At 39.6% G+C, this 16,903-nt stretch overlaps 2 protein-coding genes across 2 annotated transcripts in view; one reads left to right on the top strand and one right to left on the bottom strand.

The window, feature by feature from the left end:
- Positions 1–204: 204 nt before the first annotated feature.
- On the bottom strand, positions 205–9,196 carry LOC112540792 (gametocyte-specific factor 1-like). Its single transcript, XM_025167492.2, has 6 exons — positions 9,082–9,196; positions 8,163–8,289; positions 5,184–5,261; positions 3,143–3,185; positions 1,555–1,590; positions 205–275 (listed from the first exon to the last, which is right to left on the bottom strand). Exons 1-5 carry the CDS (start codon positions 9,172–9,174, stop codon positions 1,572–1,574), a joined length of 360 nt encoding a protein of 119 aa, XP_025023260.1. The 5' UTR covers positions 9,175–9,196; the 3' UTR covers positions 205–275; positions 1,555–1,571.
- A 4,583-nt stretch (positions 9,197–13,779) lies between these two features.
- NCKAP1L (NCK associated protein 1 like) overlaps positions 13,780–16,903 on the top strand; it is a 78,189-nt gene continuing 75,065 nt past the window's right edge. Inside the window, exon 1 of the mRNA XM_007429512.3 lies at positions 13,780–14,033. Within this exon, the coding sequence (XP_007429574.1) occupies positions 13,932–14,033 (102 nt within the window). The 5' untranslated portion in view covers positions 13,780–13,931. The remainder of the gene's footprint in view (positions 14,034–16,903) is intronic.

Genomic DNA, 16,903 nt, shown 5'->3' with positions numbered 1-16,903 from the left:
AATCACTGATGACTTTTAAGCAATCATTCCGTCTTAGTTAAAGCTCTCTTGTTCTAAGGAGACAAATACGTGTTTGCAGCCTCATGTTTTTTGGAAGGGGTCTAACGTGTAGTAAAAAATAGACAAACAGCAATATATTTGCAATATATTTTATTTTAAAATTTGATAAAGGTTAAAACACATTTTTAAAAATTGAGTTGTTAAAAAAGGGGTTGCCTTGAATGTTTAAAAGAATTGTCCTGATTGTTTCTTCAGTAGGATCCTCATGATAAAACCTGGAATAACATTGGGAGTCAATTAATTTTTTATAACCTCAGAATGGCTAATACCAATCCCCCAAATCGCTTGCAATCTGACATTGGTAAAGGTCCAAACAAAAACGGGGGGCGGGGGAACTAACTGTACTGCCCTTTAGTACATACCAGTTTTGAGGAGATGTGGAAAGAGTCCCACCGCCTCTCCCCTTCTACTGTTGGTTTATTTGGCCAAGAAGTCCTAAGCTAGGGAAAGTTATGGAACAGCTCCAAGCAAGGGTAGCTGCAGAGTGTGTGTACGCCATGTCCACCATCTTGCAGATGTTAACATACACACACTGTAGATGCTGAGGCTCCAAGGCTGCCCTTTCTTAGCACAGCCTCTGATCCCCTTTACTGTGCATTTCCTTGTATCATGAGCCAAAAAAAAAAAAAAATGCTTTCCTTGCCATACTCCTTTCACTGTCCACTTCAACTGCATTTGTACTGTTTCAGATAGGAAACAGCGACTAGCTTCAGTGGCTGTGCTAAGCATACGTGCTAACCAATTCAATTCTAGCTTGTTCAACAAGCTATCACTAAGCTAATGGGAACTCAGCAGTATAACAGCTGAGATATAATGGGAAAACTTTATAGCCTCTCAGCATACTTAACCTATACTATGAGCAATGTTTGTCTGGTGTCAGTTCACATGGTACTCTGGGGGTCAGTTTCTTATAGTATCAACATTACTGGTTCCAAACCTTTGTTCACTTCAAAAGATGGCCCTTTTTTGTTGCTTCTGTTGTACTAACCTAGACAGACTTTGTAATGGCTAAGCAACATTTTTAAAAAGTGCCATCTCCCCCAAAGAAATAGCTTTCACAATTACCCATTAGCAATGAAACTTATTTGCTTCAATGGATACGTAGGCCTTAACCAATCTGTTTGCACCTCAGTCGGTCTCAAGGAAACCATCGTTTATAAATCACAGTGGATTGGTTGGTACAGCTCAAGCTAAAAACTAGCAGCATAGTAGGCCATATATAGTGAAATCATTCATAGTTTAACTAGGCATCCTATTATTCCATTATAAATATGGCCCTGAGGCCTCATGCACTCTTCTGGAACCATGTTTGCAACCCATACCATAGAATAGTACTATGTTATTGGGGGGATAATGGGAGCTTGCATTTGCAAAGCTGGTCATTAAAGTAGTAGCCTGTATAAAGAAATTTAGATGCCCTCTTCATTAAAATACGTAGATTTTAAATTCCAAAACTGGGTTCTTAAACTGGTATTTAATTCTACAATAGATTACCTTCACAGATGTAGATTCTACTTCTGTTCAGAATAGCTGTAAGGAAGAAAAATAAGAGCATCAATAATTATATACAAGGCTTACAGCAGTCTTTTCTAATATTCCAAGAGGTTTTCCAATTCTTTTTCTAATATTAAAAAAGTCAAATAGACTAAAACAGTTCTCAAAGTAACAATATAGTAGCTTCCATTTGTGCAAACAGGGCTGGGAAGATGCAGTACTGGTTTCCATGTTTTAGTTTGTAGGGAAGATTAGATATATAATTCCTTCTTCCAAAATAGAAATCTACTCCAGGGCAGCTGATATACTATTCCATGAAGAATTCCCTACTGGAGTCAGTAGAAAAAAATAATGTCCAGAGATTGCAAGAGGATGCATTTGATATGTCATAGATGTGTTTGATAACATTTAGATGTGTTTGATAACTTCATCATAGATCAATTCTTTAAAAAAAAAAACAACCCATAGGGGACTGGCGCCTGCCAATAGTGACTCATGCCTTGATCACCTTGCTTCCACTACAACACGTTCTACGTGGGGCTGGGTTTGAAGACAACTCAGAAGCTATAGCTGATACAGGGTGTAGTGGCCAGACTACCATGCGAGGAGAACTGCAATGATAGAATAACATCTGTCTTGTGGTTGCTGTACTTGGTCATCTGTAAGCTTTGGGGCCCAATTCAAAGTGCTAGTTATGATCTGTACAGCATGGCACAGAGTGACATCCAGAATTTTCAAGTCAGGTACAATTCTGCCCACCCAGTTCAAATAGTGAGAGACCTGTTTTGAATTCCTCCCCCACCGGAGATTAAGGGGGTTTAGACCATGAGGCAGAACACCTCAGTGGAAGTCCTCATATTATAGAACATGATTTCCCTTGGAGGTGTGAATAGGTCCTATCCTCTTTGTATTCAGGAAGTTCCTCAAGCTGGTTTTATTGCACTGGGCCTTAGTAGCACATATCTTTTATTAGTGTTTAAAAACAAAATGTACTTATTTAAAGAAAATGTATATTGCTTCCCATCTTAAGTACATAACTCTGGGTGATGAACAATACATTAAAACAATATAAAAACCCATAGCCCATTAAAATGATACAGTCCAATTATTTTCAACATTAATTATGATTTGATTTTAATTACTGGGATATTTCATTTTGGTTTGTTCCTGCGTACTAATGTATAATATTGTATAAGTAGTATTGTGTAGTGAACTTGAACCATTGTGTATTCAACTCTAACCATTGTGTATTTAACTTGAATTTTGCTACAATAGGCTCTCTTCTTAACTATAAGTCTGTAACCCAGGCATTCTTAACCCAGGGACTACCTGTACTGTACTGTGCTTACTCCCCCCTCCCCCCCCAAATAATACTGCTCCTTCTTGTACAACTCTTGTACACCGTAAAACATAGCCCTTTGGCATAAAAAAGTTGATTGTCCCTGGTTTAAGAAATGCTGTTATTGACCTTGTGGACCACATTGCAGAGTGGTCTCTTATCAGCATCTGAGCCTGTGTCATTTGGTAAACCATTTTGAAGCTGCAAAACATCTCAAATGCATGCAAAACAGCTATTTTGTTGACTCACCTGGCCCCAAACAGAAAAGGAGGAGCAGGAGATTCATCAGCATCTTTAGAAGAGAACAGTAGTAAACAAGTATTAGGTGGTGTTTGCATAATTACATAGCTGGAAAGCTCATTTTCGGTTTTTCCAAGAAGTGTTCAAGTTGATGATTAGACATGATCCATATACTTTCATGGAATAGCTATGTTTAAGAGCACACATCCTATTTTATCAAATACCAAAAACTTTCTATTCTATTCTAAGATGAAAATATTATTCAGATCCTACACATTGGTTCAGAATCTAAGAAGCAGAATACCATAGGCAAAAATGAAGGGAAGAAAGGAAGCCAATTTAAGTACTGTTGCCTGAATCAGGCTACAGGCAGGAGAAAGATGGGAGCAGAGCTGTTTTTTTTTTTTTTTTTTTTATTACATTTATATGCTGCCCATCTCCCCCAGAGGGCAGCTCACAATGAAAATATAAATATCCATATTAAAATTAGTTAAGAAGAATTCTATATAAAAAGACTATATACAATTCAAGATAATGGGGGGAGCAGTATCAATTGTCCCACCAGCCAGTTCCAATAGTGTGAGCCCCCATTAGGCCCCCAGGCCATCCGGCATAGCCATGTTTTCATACTTTTCCAGAAGGCAAGGAGAGTGGGGGCAGACCGCACCTCAGGTGGTAAGCTGTTCCACAGGGCAGGGGCCATGCCAGAAAAGGCCCTCTTCCTAAACCCTGCCAGCTGAAATTCCTTGACTGGTGGGGTCCACAACATGCCCCTTCTGCCAGACTGAGTGGGGCAGGCTGATATAATGGGAGTGAGACAGCTCCTCAGATAATCAGTTTCACTAAGACTCAGATCCACTTAAACCCTTTCTTAAACTATAGTACTGTTCTTATACCAATGATGAGTGAGTGAAAGATGATGACTTAAAAGATATACAAATAACAAATCAGATGAGTAATCTGGACTACTTCCTTATACTGGATTTACAAGAGGGTTGTCCTGGAGTTGTCATGATGGAAATGCAAAGGGGACTTGACAAAGATGCTAAGAATTTTGAAAGAAAAGATGAAGAGAGTATGAGAAGGCAGATGCTAGAATATGTTTTAAGGAACTTAAAGATTGTTCACAGAAAGAAGAAACAATACAGAATCGGTTTATTCGATCAAGGTTAAAATAACAGGTTGCTATTTTGGGGGATATTTAATGGCTTCTTGATTAGGATTGGATGATGATGGTTATTTCTGGTAATGTGTATTTCTGGTTATCCTGGTAATGTTTAATTCTTTTTTAAGTGGGACCAAACTTTGATTATTTCAAAAAAGGAAATAGGGGGAATTTGTTTAAATGGAAAGGAGGGATTCAGTTCGGGTGTAATGGATATAATTTGTAATATTTATGTTGTTATTTCTGATAACCCTTACTGGACTTTTGCTGTTTAATAGGGAAAGATGAGGTACTAGAGATAGGTTTGTAGAAATTGGGGTGAGGTATGGATTGAAGAGAGGTTTGGTTGTATTTTAAGAGATAGTGATAAGTTGTTAATGTTGATTATACTTGCTGGGGATGAAGGGGGAGGTTTCTTTTTCTACTTTTATTTTCCTGCACTTTTTTTCCTTAATTTTATTTTTTAATGTATTTTTCCATTTTGTAGTTGCATAAGTTTTATTTGTATAATATAATCTTTAATAAAATTATTGGAAAAAAGGGAAGATTTTCTTATCAAAGGATGTTAAGGATAACACTAAACTTCATATAGCATCCCAGGCAAACAGTAGAGGAGGCCCTCAGTCTTCATATTATCTAAATCTAAATTTGTCTCAGTAGTTGCAATTCAAAAGAGGAAACAAGACCTCTTGGCCTAAATCAGCAGGAACACATAATAATTTTGGGAAAGAGATCTGCTTCCTTAAATGTTTTTTAATCTGGGGTTTCTGAGAGGGAGGGAGTTACTGCCTTGCCATAAAAAGATAATGTGTTCAGTTATAATGTGTTTCAATTCAGAACATTTGTATGCAATTTTGGTGCAGTATTCTGGAAGCAAACACTCACCAGCCTCCCAATCTTCCTGCGGAGCTGGGCCCTGCGCAGCAGCCACCTCTTTGATTCCCATGTTTGGATTGGTAGCCACTGCAAGCGAAGAATTCAGAAAAAAATGTTACGTACAGTGAGACCTAGTTCCAGGGCTGAGCATGTCTGTTTAAGAGATTAGAACTCATGTTTGTGAATTCACATTTTTTTCCTTCCTAATGAGAGATTGAAATTCAAGGCAATTCTGCTGCAAGGCAGGTTGAAGGGTAATCTGATCCTTGCCTCAGATTAACCAATCCGATGAGGCAGTGGACTGCACAGCCTTTTCTCCAAACCCAACATAGGATAGACACGATCCAGGCCCTCCAAACTACAAATGCTGTGGAATGCAAGCGGACAGTGTTGTGTGAAAGTATACGCCAATGCCTTATTTTGAAGGATCTTCAGAGTGAGACAGTTGCATATATAAGGAGAATTATTTTAGCTTCTTCCTTCCTTGCAGGAGGAAAGTGGCAAGTACTGCTCTTTAGACTAACTTTCAGGCCTAAATGTCTTTTGGTGTTATAGTCAGTCTCAAGGGCCAGCTCTTCTGTGATGCCTCTCTTTGAAGACAGACTCTTCAGAATAAAGCATGAAGGGATTGGAAAGCCACAAAGCACTATGAACAATTCCAGTAAGACCAAACAGGATTTGAAGCAAGGAAACTCCAGGTGAGGGAAATTTTGCATCCATTCCCTGCTTTTCCCCTACTGCAGCCTCTTGGCCTTAAGCCTTGTTGCTTGCCAGGGTTGAACCAGTGGAGGGCCTGGGAATGTTGGCTGTCAAGGCATTGGCTGTCTCTATGTAGGGCTGCTTTTAGGGCAGGCTAGCTGGGCTGACACTAGGGCAAAAAGCATGGCTCCAGATGGTATTGTGTGAGGATGTATGTGGAATGATTGGGGCCACTTCTGGTTGAGAGCCAGAAGAGTATGCTACGAGTTGCTACTGGAGAACAGGAGCTACTGGGAAATGGCAGCTAGAATGAGACCTTCAAGGGACATACCCAGTCTGCCTGGTGGGTAGTAAGGAGAAGGTGCCTCTGATGCTGGGCTGAAGGATTCCTTTGCTTGGGTATAAAGTACATGAGTATTTAAACTGGGGGATGGGGGGGGTGTCTGCATCTATGGAACCTGGAGTAGCAGTAATAGTGGTGGGGAAGAATATTGGCTTTGGCAGGCCCTTATAGGGGAAGGAAGACCATCCATTTAAGAGTTGTTCTCCATCCCATGGTCTTGCCAGGTCTCAGCCCTGGGAGAGTGGTTCCAGTTCTTTAAAGAAGCAGATTTGCTCTTTGGTAATGCCAGCTCTGTCCAAAGTAATACAAAGATCATCCATGATTTCATTGTGAATGAGAACCCTGATTGGCTGAGGGAGGGAGGTGGGCCAGTAATGGGCCCAGCTTCTCCCCCCTAAGCCTCTATGGTACAGTAAGCAGGGGAAACGGGTGGGGAAGGTAGTATGGCTGTGATCCACAGGAGAGCATCTCCCTTGCCAGGATTCCTGTGAAATAATTGGATCACATGGAATGGGCATACTGCAGGCCTGGGACTGATTTCTTCACTGCATAAAAGAATCCTTAATTGACAGAGCTAGTCTCAAAAGTTGGTATTGGAGACCTCTAGGTTTATGTTATTGGGGGATTTCATTATCAGTTTGGGGCTAATTTGGCTGGAATGTCTCAGGAGTTCATAGCAGCTGTGACAACTATAGTCCTAGGTGGTCACAAGGCCCACCTAAGATGTAGATGTCACACTTGACTTGGTTCTCTTTTTTGATTAAGGAGGTATTTGATTAAGAGGGTATTCCCTAGGTGAGTGTGCCTCCTCCTGGCTGTGACTCTGGATTGAGTTTTCTCAATTGTTGCCCCAACTCTTTGGAATGCAGTCCATTAAGAACTGAGCAACCTGGTATCTTTATTAGCTTTTAAACAAACTCTTGAAATACATAGTTTTGTATAGGCTTTTAACTGTAGATTATAATTGTTAATTTTAAGGATTGATTCTACTTGTTTTACTTGCTTTAAGTGTCATTAAATGTTCTTAATGTCAATTTTAAATTTGTTTTATTTTAAACTGCCAGGAAACTTTGGTAGTTGATGGTCCTTTTTATTTTTATTCATTTGATAGACTGTTTGTGAGAAAAAAAAACTCGCTTTGCCATAAAATATGAGAAGTAATGGACATTCCCTTTGTGTCAGGTGAGATACCTTCTTAAATACATAAACAATGTTTGATTATTTGCTGAGAGAGGAAAGGGGAACAGAAGAGCAGCCTTCTACTTTGTGCAGCAGATAGCTAAATCAGGGAATCAACATGGGAGTTGGACAGTTAAACCCTCTTTCAGGACCAAAGCCTCAATTCTGCCTACTTTACTGCTTCATTTCTGAGTTTAAATGCAGGGGAAAAATTACATTAATTATGTGTCTTTTTACCTCTGGAGAAACAAAGCATAAAACGTTTGCTATCCCTAGAAAGAACAGAGGGGAATCACCTCCTTTTCCAGGACATTCCTGTATTTACTCTACTTCATAACGGTGTACTTTGTATTCTGCGCCCAGGAAAGTTTAGTTTTATGGCATGTACAGAAATATGTCATCTTCCTTCACTTATTGACTGCATAGTATTTCAGTCATGATAGCTTTACACTTTGATTTCCTTACTCACAAATGTCTAACTTTCCAAAAGAACAGAGGAACTCTCAATCATTTTAAAAAATCTTGCTGTTTCTACCAATATTGCTCACTATTAATTCATTTCTTTTCTTCGGACCTTATTTTCCAATCATTTGAACATTCAGTATATATTCTAGGCAGCATATTTGTTTGACTGATACATTGGGAATACTGGTTTCTATAGACAGCATAACTACCAGATTAATTCACAAATTTTGATATAGCAACAACATAACCTATTACACAATGCAAGAGCCACAGCAAGCACTTAAGCAGAATCAACATCTTACCATTGAACACCTCCAGAGGAACTCGATTCTCACAATTTTCAATATGGAAACTGAGCTGCTGCTTGGGAATTCTGTGGCGGGCATTATAGGGGCATGTTGCTAGTCCTTTAGCAATCTTTTGATTGTTCTAGACAAAAAAAAAATGAAACCCAAGAAGTTATTATAATGCAAATTATGGCTCTCTCCAGATTCCTGCCATCCATGATACTGTGGGAGAGATGCATGGATGTGAAATAAAAGATACAGCAGAAAAGGAATTGTCAATCCATTTTTTCCCTGGAGGAGCCCTCACAGTGCCACTAATGTCTCAGGAGTAGAAAATTAAGATTTGCATCTTTTAAATTTAATTCAATTTCCCAGGGAGCAGTGGCATGTGGAATAGGAAAATGGATCTTGGCAACAGTAAATTTCAAGATAAAGAACCCAATCAAATTAATAGTTTAGGAAAAGGATTTAAATTAACTCTTAAGCCCAACAATTGATTGTTCTCAAGGAAACTGTATGGGATAGCTATGGCAAGATCCAAAGATATAATCACAAAACACCACCAATATAAGTTTTCCACCGTTTTGTTCATACATGTTTCATCCACAATTCACTGAGTAACATTCTGCTTAGGGATCTGTTCTGTTGTAGGCCATCCAGAATAAGCAGTTCTGAGTTTTCAGGAAGTGGTATGAATTTGAAAGAGATCTGTTCTGTGTTTTCTGGAAGTAGTCACTTGGAATTAGTTTTCTTTGAGGCTGACTACTTCAAAAAACATGAGAACAGTCCACTTTGGGGACAGGGCATCTGGTTTCAGAGTTGGAACTTTCTGTACTGAAATGTTTTGAATATCACTCTTTTTCAGTTTTGTCTAGGTTGGCTTTACGTAAATGTCACATGCATTGCCTGTACTACTTTTTCATTTTCTCCTTACCTTCTTGCACTTCACCAAGTGATAAGGGAAACGGCTGGATCTGATCTGATGATTTTTGTCATAGGGACACTGAACCAGCCGTTCAGGATCCATGAGGTAGGTGGGAAGGCTGACGTGTGATCGTACTCCTAAGAATGTTTAAAAATGAGAAGTTATTAAATAGCAAGGCACTAATACACAAATGCATACGCTAAGACTCAGTAGAAAGCATACGAGACAAAAAAGAGACCCTTTTGACGTCCAAAATCATCCTAACCCTGAAGATAATTTCTTAAATTTTAGAGCTGGAAACCATGTTGTTCAGCAGCCTATAACTCATCTTCTTATGCTGTCAATGTTTTTTTAAATAGATGCACCCTTGGATTTAATAAATTCAGGTTTTATTTCCACACCATAGATTCATTTTATGCTCCATTCCAAGTTACCTGTCATCAGCTTATGACCATATACTTCAGCCTGTGCCTATAAAGAATGTGCCAGTTTCTGTTCTAAATATTCTCTCAGCTGACTGGGAAGCAGAACTACAGCTAATACAGAACAGTTTGTATACTCCTCCTGTCCTTGCATATTCTGACCATAGTCTGACTTTCTGTATTTGGTCTCATTCTGATACAATGGCTGGCTTCATATTTTTGCAGTAAATGATTGCTTAACTGTTGTTTATTGAATAAACCACAATTGGCTGGATGTGTACAATAAGTTAAGCTATAAACCAATCAAACCATGACATCATAAAATATGAACCCATTCCTTATCTCTCAGTCTCACTCTTCCAGGCTGCTGGAACAATAAAAACGGCAAGAGAAAAACTGCTATGCCTTACGTTTCTTGGATAAAAAGTGGAATATAAATAGTAGCAGAACCATAATGTGATTTTGTTGGCTTTGACTTAGCACGTTACATCAACTTGGCAATTTTCCATCTGGCTACAATTAAATCATAACTTAGTATGATCTGTTTGTATATACATACATGTAGGAGGCAAAAGTCAGCTGTCTTGGATAAGTATCGAAAGTTGCGGAAGAGTTCGCTAAAATGGCATTTGGTGGCCATTTTTCTGAATAAGGTTTCCATTCCATGATAAACTTCAAATTGCTGAAGTCATCAAAGACCTCTACTAAGCATTCAGAATTGATATATCTCACAAAAAAACCCTTTTGAAGTTTATTCACTGAGCATGACTAATATATTAAGTTGCTGAAAAGGGTTAGTAAACAGCAATTAAAATTAGAAAGCTTTCAGTGTTCTGAAATTTGAATTACTTCTGAGCAAACATAGAAGCATTACATGTAAGTTGTACTGAAAAGCTGGGCGGTTAATCTGAACAGCTAAATTCACTGACCTGTTCTTTTTTAAATAAGTTCCTTTGAATGCATCACTTTTATTTCCAATCATTTAAAATTACTTGGCAATTTTCAGATTGGGTTTTTAAAGATGGAACAATTCCATCCATATTTTGGTTTAGTGTATTATATAAACTTAGTTATTGTGGTTTGTAAAACATGATTTATAGCTTAGCATGTTATATGAGTTCAACCAATTGTGTTTCATTAATACATAATCTATGATTTAGTATGATATCTAAGCTTATTACTGGCTGGTGTTATGCACTGCACTGACAGATTTTAAACATAGTTTGTTGAATAAACCACAATAGATTAATATAACATGCTAAGCCATAATGTGATTTGTTTGGCTGTGTATTAGTCTGGATACATACATGTTAAGCTGTTTAGTGATTAAAACTTGTTGGGTTGGTTCATATAACACACTAAATCATAAATCAGAGCATGGTTTATAAAGTACAGTGGCTTTGCTCACATGGCATGCTAAAAAGCAAACTATATTTTGATTTAAATGACATGCAAATCAGTATTCAAAGTGTCGTGTTTTATTTGTTCACCAAACCTATAAAAGTCCAGAGTGAATTAGAAATCCCACATTTAATCAGCAGATTCTTCCAAACCTACTTTTTAGGAAAAAAAGGCAATGAAAGAGTTTTCTTAACTACATTTGCACAACCAACTAATCTGCAGCTTTCTGGTTCACCAAATTAACCCAACTGTCTTGGTTTACACTGTACAGCTAGCCAGCCACATTTTTCATGTATTCTATCAAATATATATGTATGTATGTATTTTAAGTATGTTCTAGGGAAGTACATATTGCAATTTTTAAATCATAATTGATCTCTCAGTGTGAAGCATGAATCTGACCAACAATGTTCAAGAAAATACAGTTAAGCAAATTTTACATTAGCAAAATGGGTGAATCAGGACTGTGACTACTTTAAATTTATTGTTTGGCTTATACAAACACACAAAGCTAAAACACCCTTTACATTAAGGTATACATCATGACTTACAAAACACTTTGGCTACATTCTGAATTTTTTTGAATGTGTTGCACAAACACACCCATTAGGTTCCTAGCTGGGTAATGAAACGTTTGCAAGAAAAGAACCAAGCTCAGAGAACCCCAAGGACTCCACATTAGGTCCCTTCACAGATCCAACTCAAGCTAGAGCCACATATTTTTCCACTCCATAATGTATAGCTTTACTGTGTTGTGAGAACACAATCCATTGTTTTATTCAACAAGCCATGGCTTAATATGATATATGAACCCAGTCACAAACTATTACTGTATAATTAAAATAATTAAAAAAACTTACTGTGTATATATGGTTTCCAGCCTATTCCTCAACTGATTGAAAGCGTCTTTGGATTTATAAAAGAGCTGGCCATAAATGGAAACACCTGCCTAGATTCTCACTACTAACTTGCTCAAAATGCCTTTGTCTTTAGCAGGGCAAAGGGTTACACCTATATAGTTGCTGAATTCAAATGAGTACAGGTTTCTCTCTCCTAACAGTTCAACTCTAGAGTCAGCCAATGATGGGAAAGTTTATTAACATTCTGACATCATTGTGACCTAGTAAAAATCAGTATTACAAACAGGGGGGAGCCACAATTGCATTGACCCTTACCTGTGTATACAAAAGATGATAGATATTTCAAAAATTATATTAATATAAAGAAGTTTCTCAAATTAACTACAGAATAATAGCAGCAGCAGTACAAAACCAGGGCAGATAAAATATTGGTTAATTAATGGTTTTTATAATTCCTTTCTCACCAAATGCTAAGTATAGCTGATGCCAATACCTAACAATGTGGCTGACTAATTCGTGGTTCAGTGGTTTAGTTAATGCTTCAGTATTGAGCAAACCCTGGCAATTTAATTCAGTAAACTATGGATCAGCTAACTGTGGATTGGGGTGTTGTGCAAACACAACCACTAGCTTGTTGTATGATTTGCTCTCCCCTCTAAATTTCATCCTCGTTTTGGTTCAAGGTTTGCCTAGAGAGTACTGTGGTCCAGCTAAGAGATCCAAAACTCTGGCTGTAGGGAACAAGTGTTTTTTTTTTAATGCACTAGGGGGAGTCTAGGGGAAAAGGACCCCGGTTTGCAGAAAAGCAGGATACCTTGTTTGATGCATACAGTACAGCAATTCTAGTAGCAAAAGGCAATACAAGTGATACTGCAGTAAAAAGGTCCAAGGATAACTTTTCCAAGCTAAGATTGACAGACATCCCATCTCAACTCTTTCCATTTGTATTGCTGATTACTGGTTCTGGGCAAAACACTGGCAGAGATAGTAAGAGAGGAATTCTGCTTAGAGTAATGTTGTCAGAGCCACGAACTCATCCTGTTGCTCATTAGCGCAATTGGCATAACCTTGCCAAGGACTTGTGCTCTTCCTAGAAACCTCTTTTGCTAATCAAAAGGAGTCTAAAAAAACCCTTTTAGGGCCAGCAGCCTTTCGACAACTCTCTTGTTCATGCCAGGAGGAAAAGCCATTATACCACCTGGGTTCCTAGTCTGCAATTTCTATCTGACCTTGAACAGGAAGCCTCATGCCTGAAATGGGGGAACTTCTCTGCTTTCCCCCCATCATCTTCTTTTGTAACTCCATACCTGAGGGAGAGCTCTTGTGAACTTGAAAGCTTGCATATTCTTTTATGACATTTTAATTGGTGCTAATACGGGGGGGGGTGCCTTTCAGTCAGTTTTTGACTCCTGGCAACTGCCTGGACTAGGCTTTGTAGTTTTCTTGGCAAGCTTGGCTTTCTAATGCAGTTATTAGTCATTAGGGAGCCAGTTTGCTATACTGTAGTGTTTAAAGGCACCAGGATAGAAATGGGGAGACTCTGATTCTAGTCCTGCTTTAGGCACAAAGCCAGTTGGGTGACCTTGGGCCAGTCCTTCCCTCTCAGCCCTGGGAAGGAGGCAAGGGCAAGCCACTTCTGAAAAACCTTGCCAAGGGCATTCACCAGGAGTCAATTATTACTTAGGTAAGGACCTAGCGACTGAATTCCCATGAAATAGTCCTGGTTAGCTAAATAAGCATTTACTCACTTGACCTGTGGGGATGGGGTTCACATGATACACCCTGTACAGGGGCTGGGTTCACAAGGCTAAAATGCAACTGACTCGTCTGTGGTTCATTATCTCGTATGATAGGAACACAGTCAGGACTGCCATAACTAGCTCGGCAGAAGTGAAAGAAGATGTTTAACTGCAGGAAAGGTTAGCGATGTGGCTTTGCCCCAGAACTGCTCTGCTCATTGAGCAGCCTGGTTACAGGAAGTCCCAGCCTCATAGGGGAAGTTGCCTTTCCCTACTGCCAGAAGAGGAAGTGTTGCAGTGCCGTTTGCATGATAAGCCGAATGCCCGAAGAGCAAGTCGTGCCACAGGAGTTGCGGCTGGGTGTGGCTGCTGCCGATCTTGAATTTCTCCCTCGCCAAGCGTGAAGCCCCAAGGGGCGCTGCCGATTCTGTGGGAAGATGTCCTTGTCCTCCGTGTACGAGCACAAATTTGCTGAGAAGCTGACAATTCTTAATGAGAGGGGCAAAGGGGTGCTTATCCGCATATATAACATCAAGAAGGTAGGTGCTGATGTGTCCCTGACAAAGAGATCTCCAGCCTGATCCTAAGAAAGGGATACGGTAGTATCTGTGGGGTCTAAGGTGTGGGTATGTCTGTCTGACTAGAGCATTTCTCTACTTTGTTCTCCTTCTGGCTTACAGCAAAGGTGGGAGGCACACGTTGCTGTAGAGAAGATCTGATTATTAATCTTGGTTTGAGGAAGTGGCTGGGCTAGAGAGTAGATATGTTGGGGTAGGGAAGCCCACAACCACTATCCAAAAACACTAACTTGGAAGAAAGACTAAGAAATGAATGGCTCCTGTATAGCAAGTATAGAGAAGTCTGTGATATAGGCCCGTGAGCACTGTTTGTTTTTAAATGAGCAATTCTTAGGTGCTGTTCTAGAAGAAAATATGTTTGTCAATCTGCAGCCTTATTCTAAATTTCTCCAGCTTTGGACCTGCTTTCCTTCCTGTCACCAATCCAAACCTTCCTCTCTAGGCCAGGAAGAATCTCTTTTTTTGTTATTTGGCTAGTTCCCAAAGCACACTACACTAAAAGAAGTCTGATGTGCTTTGTGAATTGAGGCCTGATGGTTAGTTTATGGTTCAGTGTGTTGTGCAAACCCAGGCAGTTGGGTTAATAATGTAAATCATTGGTTAGTCTGTTGCACATCGTCTTTATGCAGACATTTTCTTCCTCTGTTTTGAGTATCCCTGCTCAGACAATGCTGGTTCAAGCATCACATCGATTGACAGTGTGGTTCATTTTGGTTTAGTGTTTTGTTAGCTCTTACAGTTTTTAAGCAAGCATTTAGGGCTTTCTGTGTTACATAAATTCAGCCAATTGTGGTTTACTCAAATTATGACTAAATGCAATGTGTGAACTTGGCTTGTGGTTTAGCATACAGCTCTTCCTGAGCTGTCTTTAACATTCTGTTGTGACCTAGTTTTCCCTCTATCTGGGCAGGGACTGTTTCTGACTTACAATTTCTGTAGTGTTCAGTGATAGAATTAAGAACATATTTTTCAAAGCAGTGTCGTAGGAGTTTCAAATGCGTCATGGGTATCCCATATTTCCTCTAAGGAGCCTAAAAAATTGACAGGGGATTTCCCATCTTCTCTTAACAAAAGTCCTGTGAGTTAAGCTAGGACAGCCTCCCCCAGCCTGATATCATCCACATTCTGGGAAATGTAGTCAAACGCATCTGGAGGAGACAAGAGTATGGAAAGCTCCTTGAGAAAGAGAAACTGGCCAGAGTTGCCCATGGATATTTAGACTGAATGAGGATTTAAGCTAAAATACCTTGGGAAACACCAGCACTTGATCTGCTAATTACTGTAGCTTTATTCTTAGCTGTGTTTTTTTTTTTAATGGAGTGACTGAAGGAGGCAGAGGAAGGAAGCACCAGATACTGCAGCTTTAAAATAATTCAGATCAACAAACAAGGAGCCACCACAAATAAGCTACTTCCTGTTCCTGTTTGGAGGTGTTGGCCGCTGGGGGGGGGTGGCGGCAGCATCTTTTACTTATGCAAATCAGATTGTAGCTTTCCAACGAATTTGTTGTACCGCTTTTTACCTTCCTTTCCTCCACAGCTGGCTACATATGTATTTTGATAGCGATCATAATCTTTCCTTGCAGTATAGCAACTGTCTCCCGTTGTACAGAATGGCAATATATCAATAGAGAATTTTTGGTAGATATTTATTTATTTATTACGTGTATATGGCCACCCATTTCACACAAAGCGACTCTGGGCGGCGTGCAACAATTGAATAAAACAGCAGATAGATTAAAAAAACACAATCATTATAAAATGATAAAAAGTCATTATTAAAATAAGGATATTATCAAAAAAAATTAAAATATGGAGAGAGCAAGACTATCAATCACAGGGGGGCCATCTGAGAATGTCTCCGGTTCCCACAGACCCCCCAGGCCTGATGACACAACCAGGTCTTGGGGGGCTTCCTAAATAACAGCAGGGAAGGGGCGAGCCTCACTTCAGGGGGGAGAATGTGCCACAAGGAGGGAGCCACGGCAGAGAAGGCCCATCTCCTGGGACCCACCAAATGTAAGTCCCTAGCCCGTGGAACCCATTGCATGCCTTCCCTGCCAGATCTGATGGGACGGGCTGATCTGGAGAGAGGTGGTCCCTCAGATAATGCTAATATTTTTTTTCTAGAGTTTACTATCTGATTCTGGTAGATAAGTGTTGCTCAAAGTGTAACTTAAAGCTAATGCATCTCACTAGTAGCCTTCAGAATTTCAGCTTCCCTTTTTGCTTTTTTTTTTTCTCCTACTGGTGGTTTAAGGGCTAACTGGATGGTCTAAGCCTCATTTAAGGCATCCTTTTCACACTTAACGACTCCATTCCTCCATTCCAGTGAGTTGTGGCCCTGCAAAATCCGGTGCAGTCTTTGAGACAAGAGAAATTGTGCACTTTTGCTGTGGATGTGGATGGATCTGTTGCTATGGTTTAACATACTGTTATGTGGAGTTGGAGGGACAGAGAGAGCTTTAGGATGCTAGGAATCTAATAAGGAACTGACTGTAGCTTCGCCTGCTTGCAGGAATGCCTGCTGCTGGTCTCCACTGATGTTCTGGTTGTAAATGAAACAACTGTTAGACGTTTTAAATTTCCATTGATCCGTCACCTGGAGGGAAGTTAAGCCTAGTGTGCTACTCCTGAAGCATTTTAATGCTTTTGAGGAGTGCCTAATAGTGTCCCGTGTGTCACATATGCTTCTATTGTTGGTTTGAACAACACATCTGGAGGGACACCAGGTTGAGAAAGGCTGCATTTAGAGTACTGCTTTTGAGGATGGCATTTTAAAGGATCGATTCATGTTCTTCTGTTAAGTTAACCCCTCAAAAAGGGGGTCTA

Source organism: Python bivittatus, unplaced genomic scaffold, assembly GCF_059951505.1.
Source record: "Python bivittatus isolate LINGU-HERP-01145 unplaced genomic scaffold, Pbiv_v1 ctg000220_np1212, whole genome shotgun sequence".
Classification (NCBI taxonomy): domain Eukaryota; kingdom Metazoa; phylum Chordata; class Lepidosauria; order Squamata; family Pythonidae; genus Python; species Python bivittatus.
Note: the sequence above shows the minus strand (reverse complement) of the source record. Positions and strands in the feature narration are given on the sequence as shown.

Bases quoted from the DNA above. Each gene is read 5' to 3' on its own strand.
- LOC112540792 (XM_025167492.2), bottom strand. From the start codon at position 9,174: ATGGATCCTGAACGGCTGGTTCAGTGTCCCTATGACAAAAATCATCAG. The intron at 8,290-9,081 runs GTAAGGAGAAAA...TTTTTTGTCTAG, and splicing joins ACTTGGTGAAGTGCAAGAAG to AACAATCAAAAGATTGCTAA. The intron at 3,186-5,183 runs GTGAGTGTTTGC...TCTCTTCTAAAG, and splicing joins GCAGGAAGATTGGGAGGCTG to ATGCTGATGAATCTCCTGCT.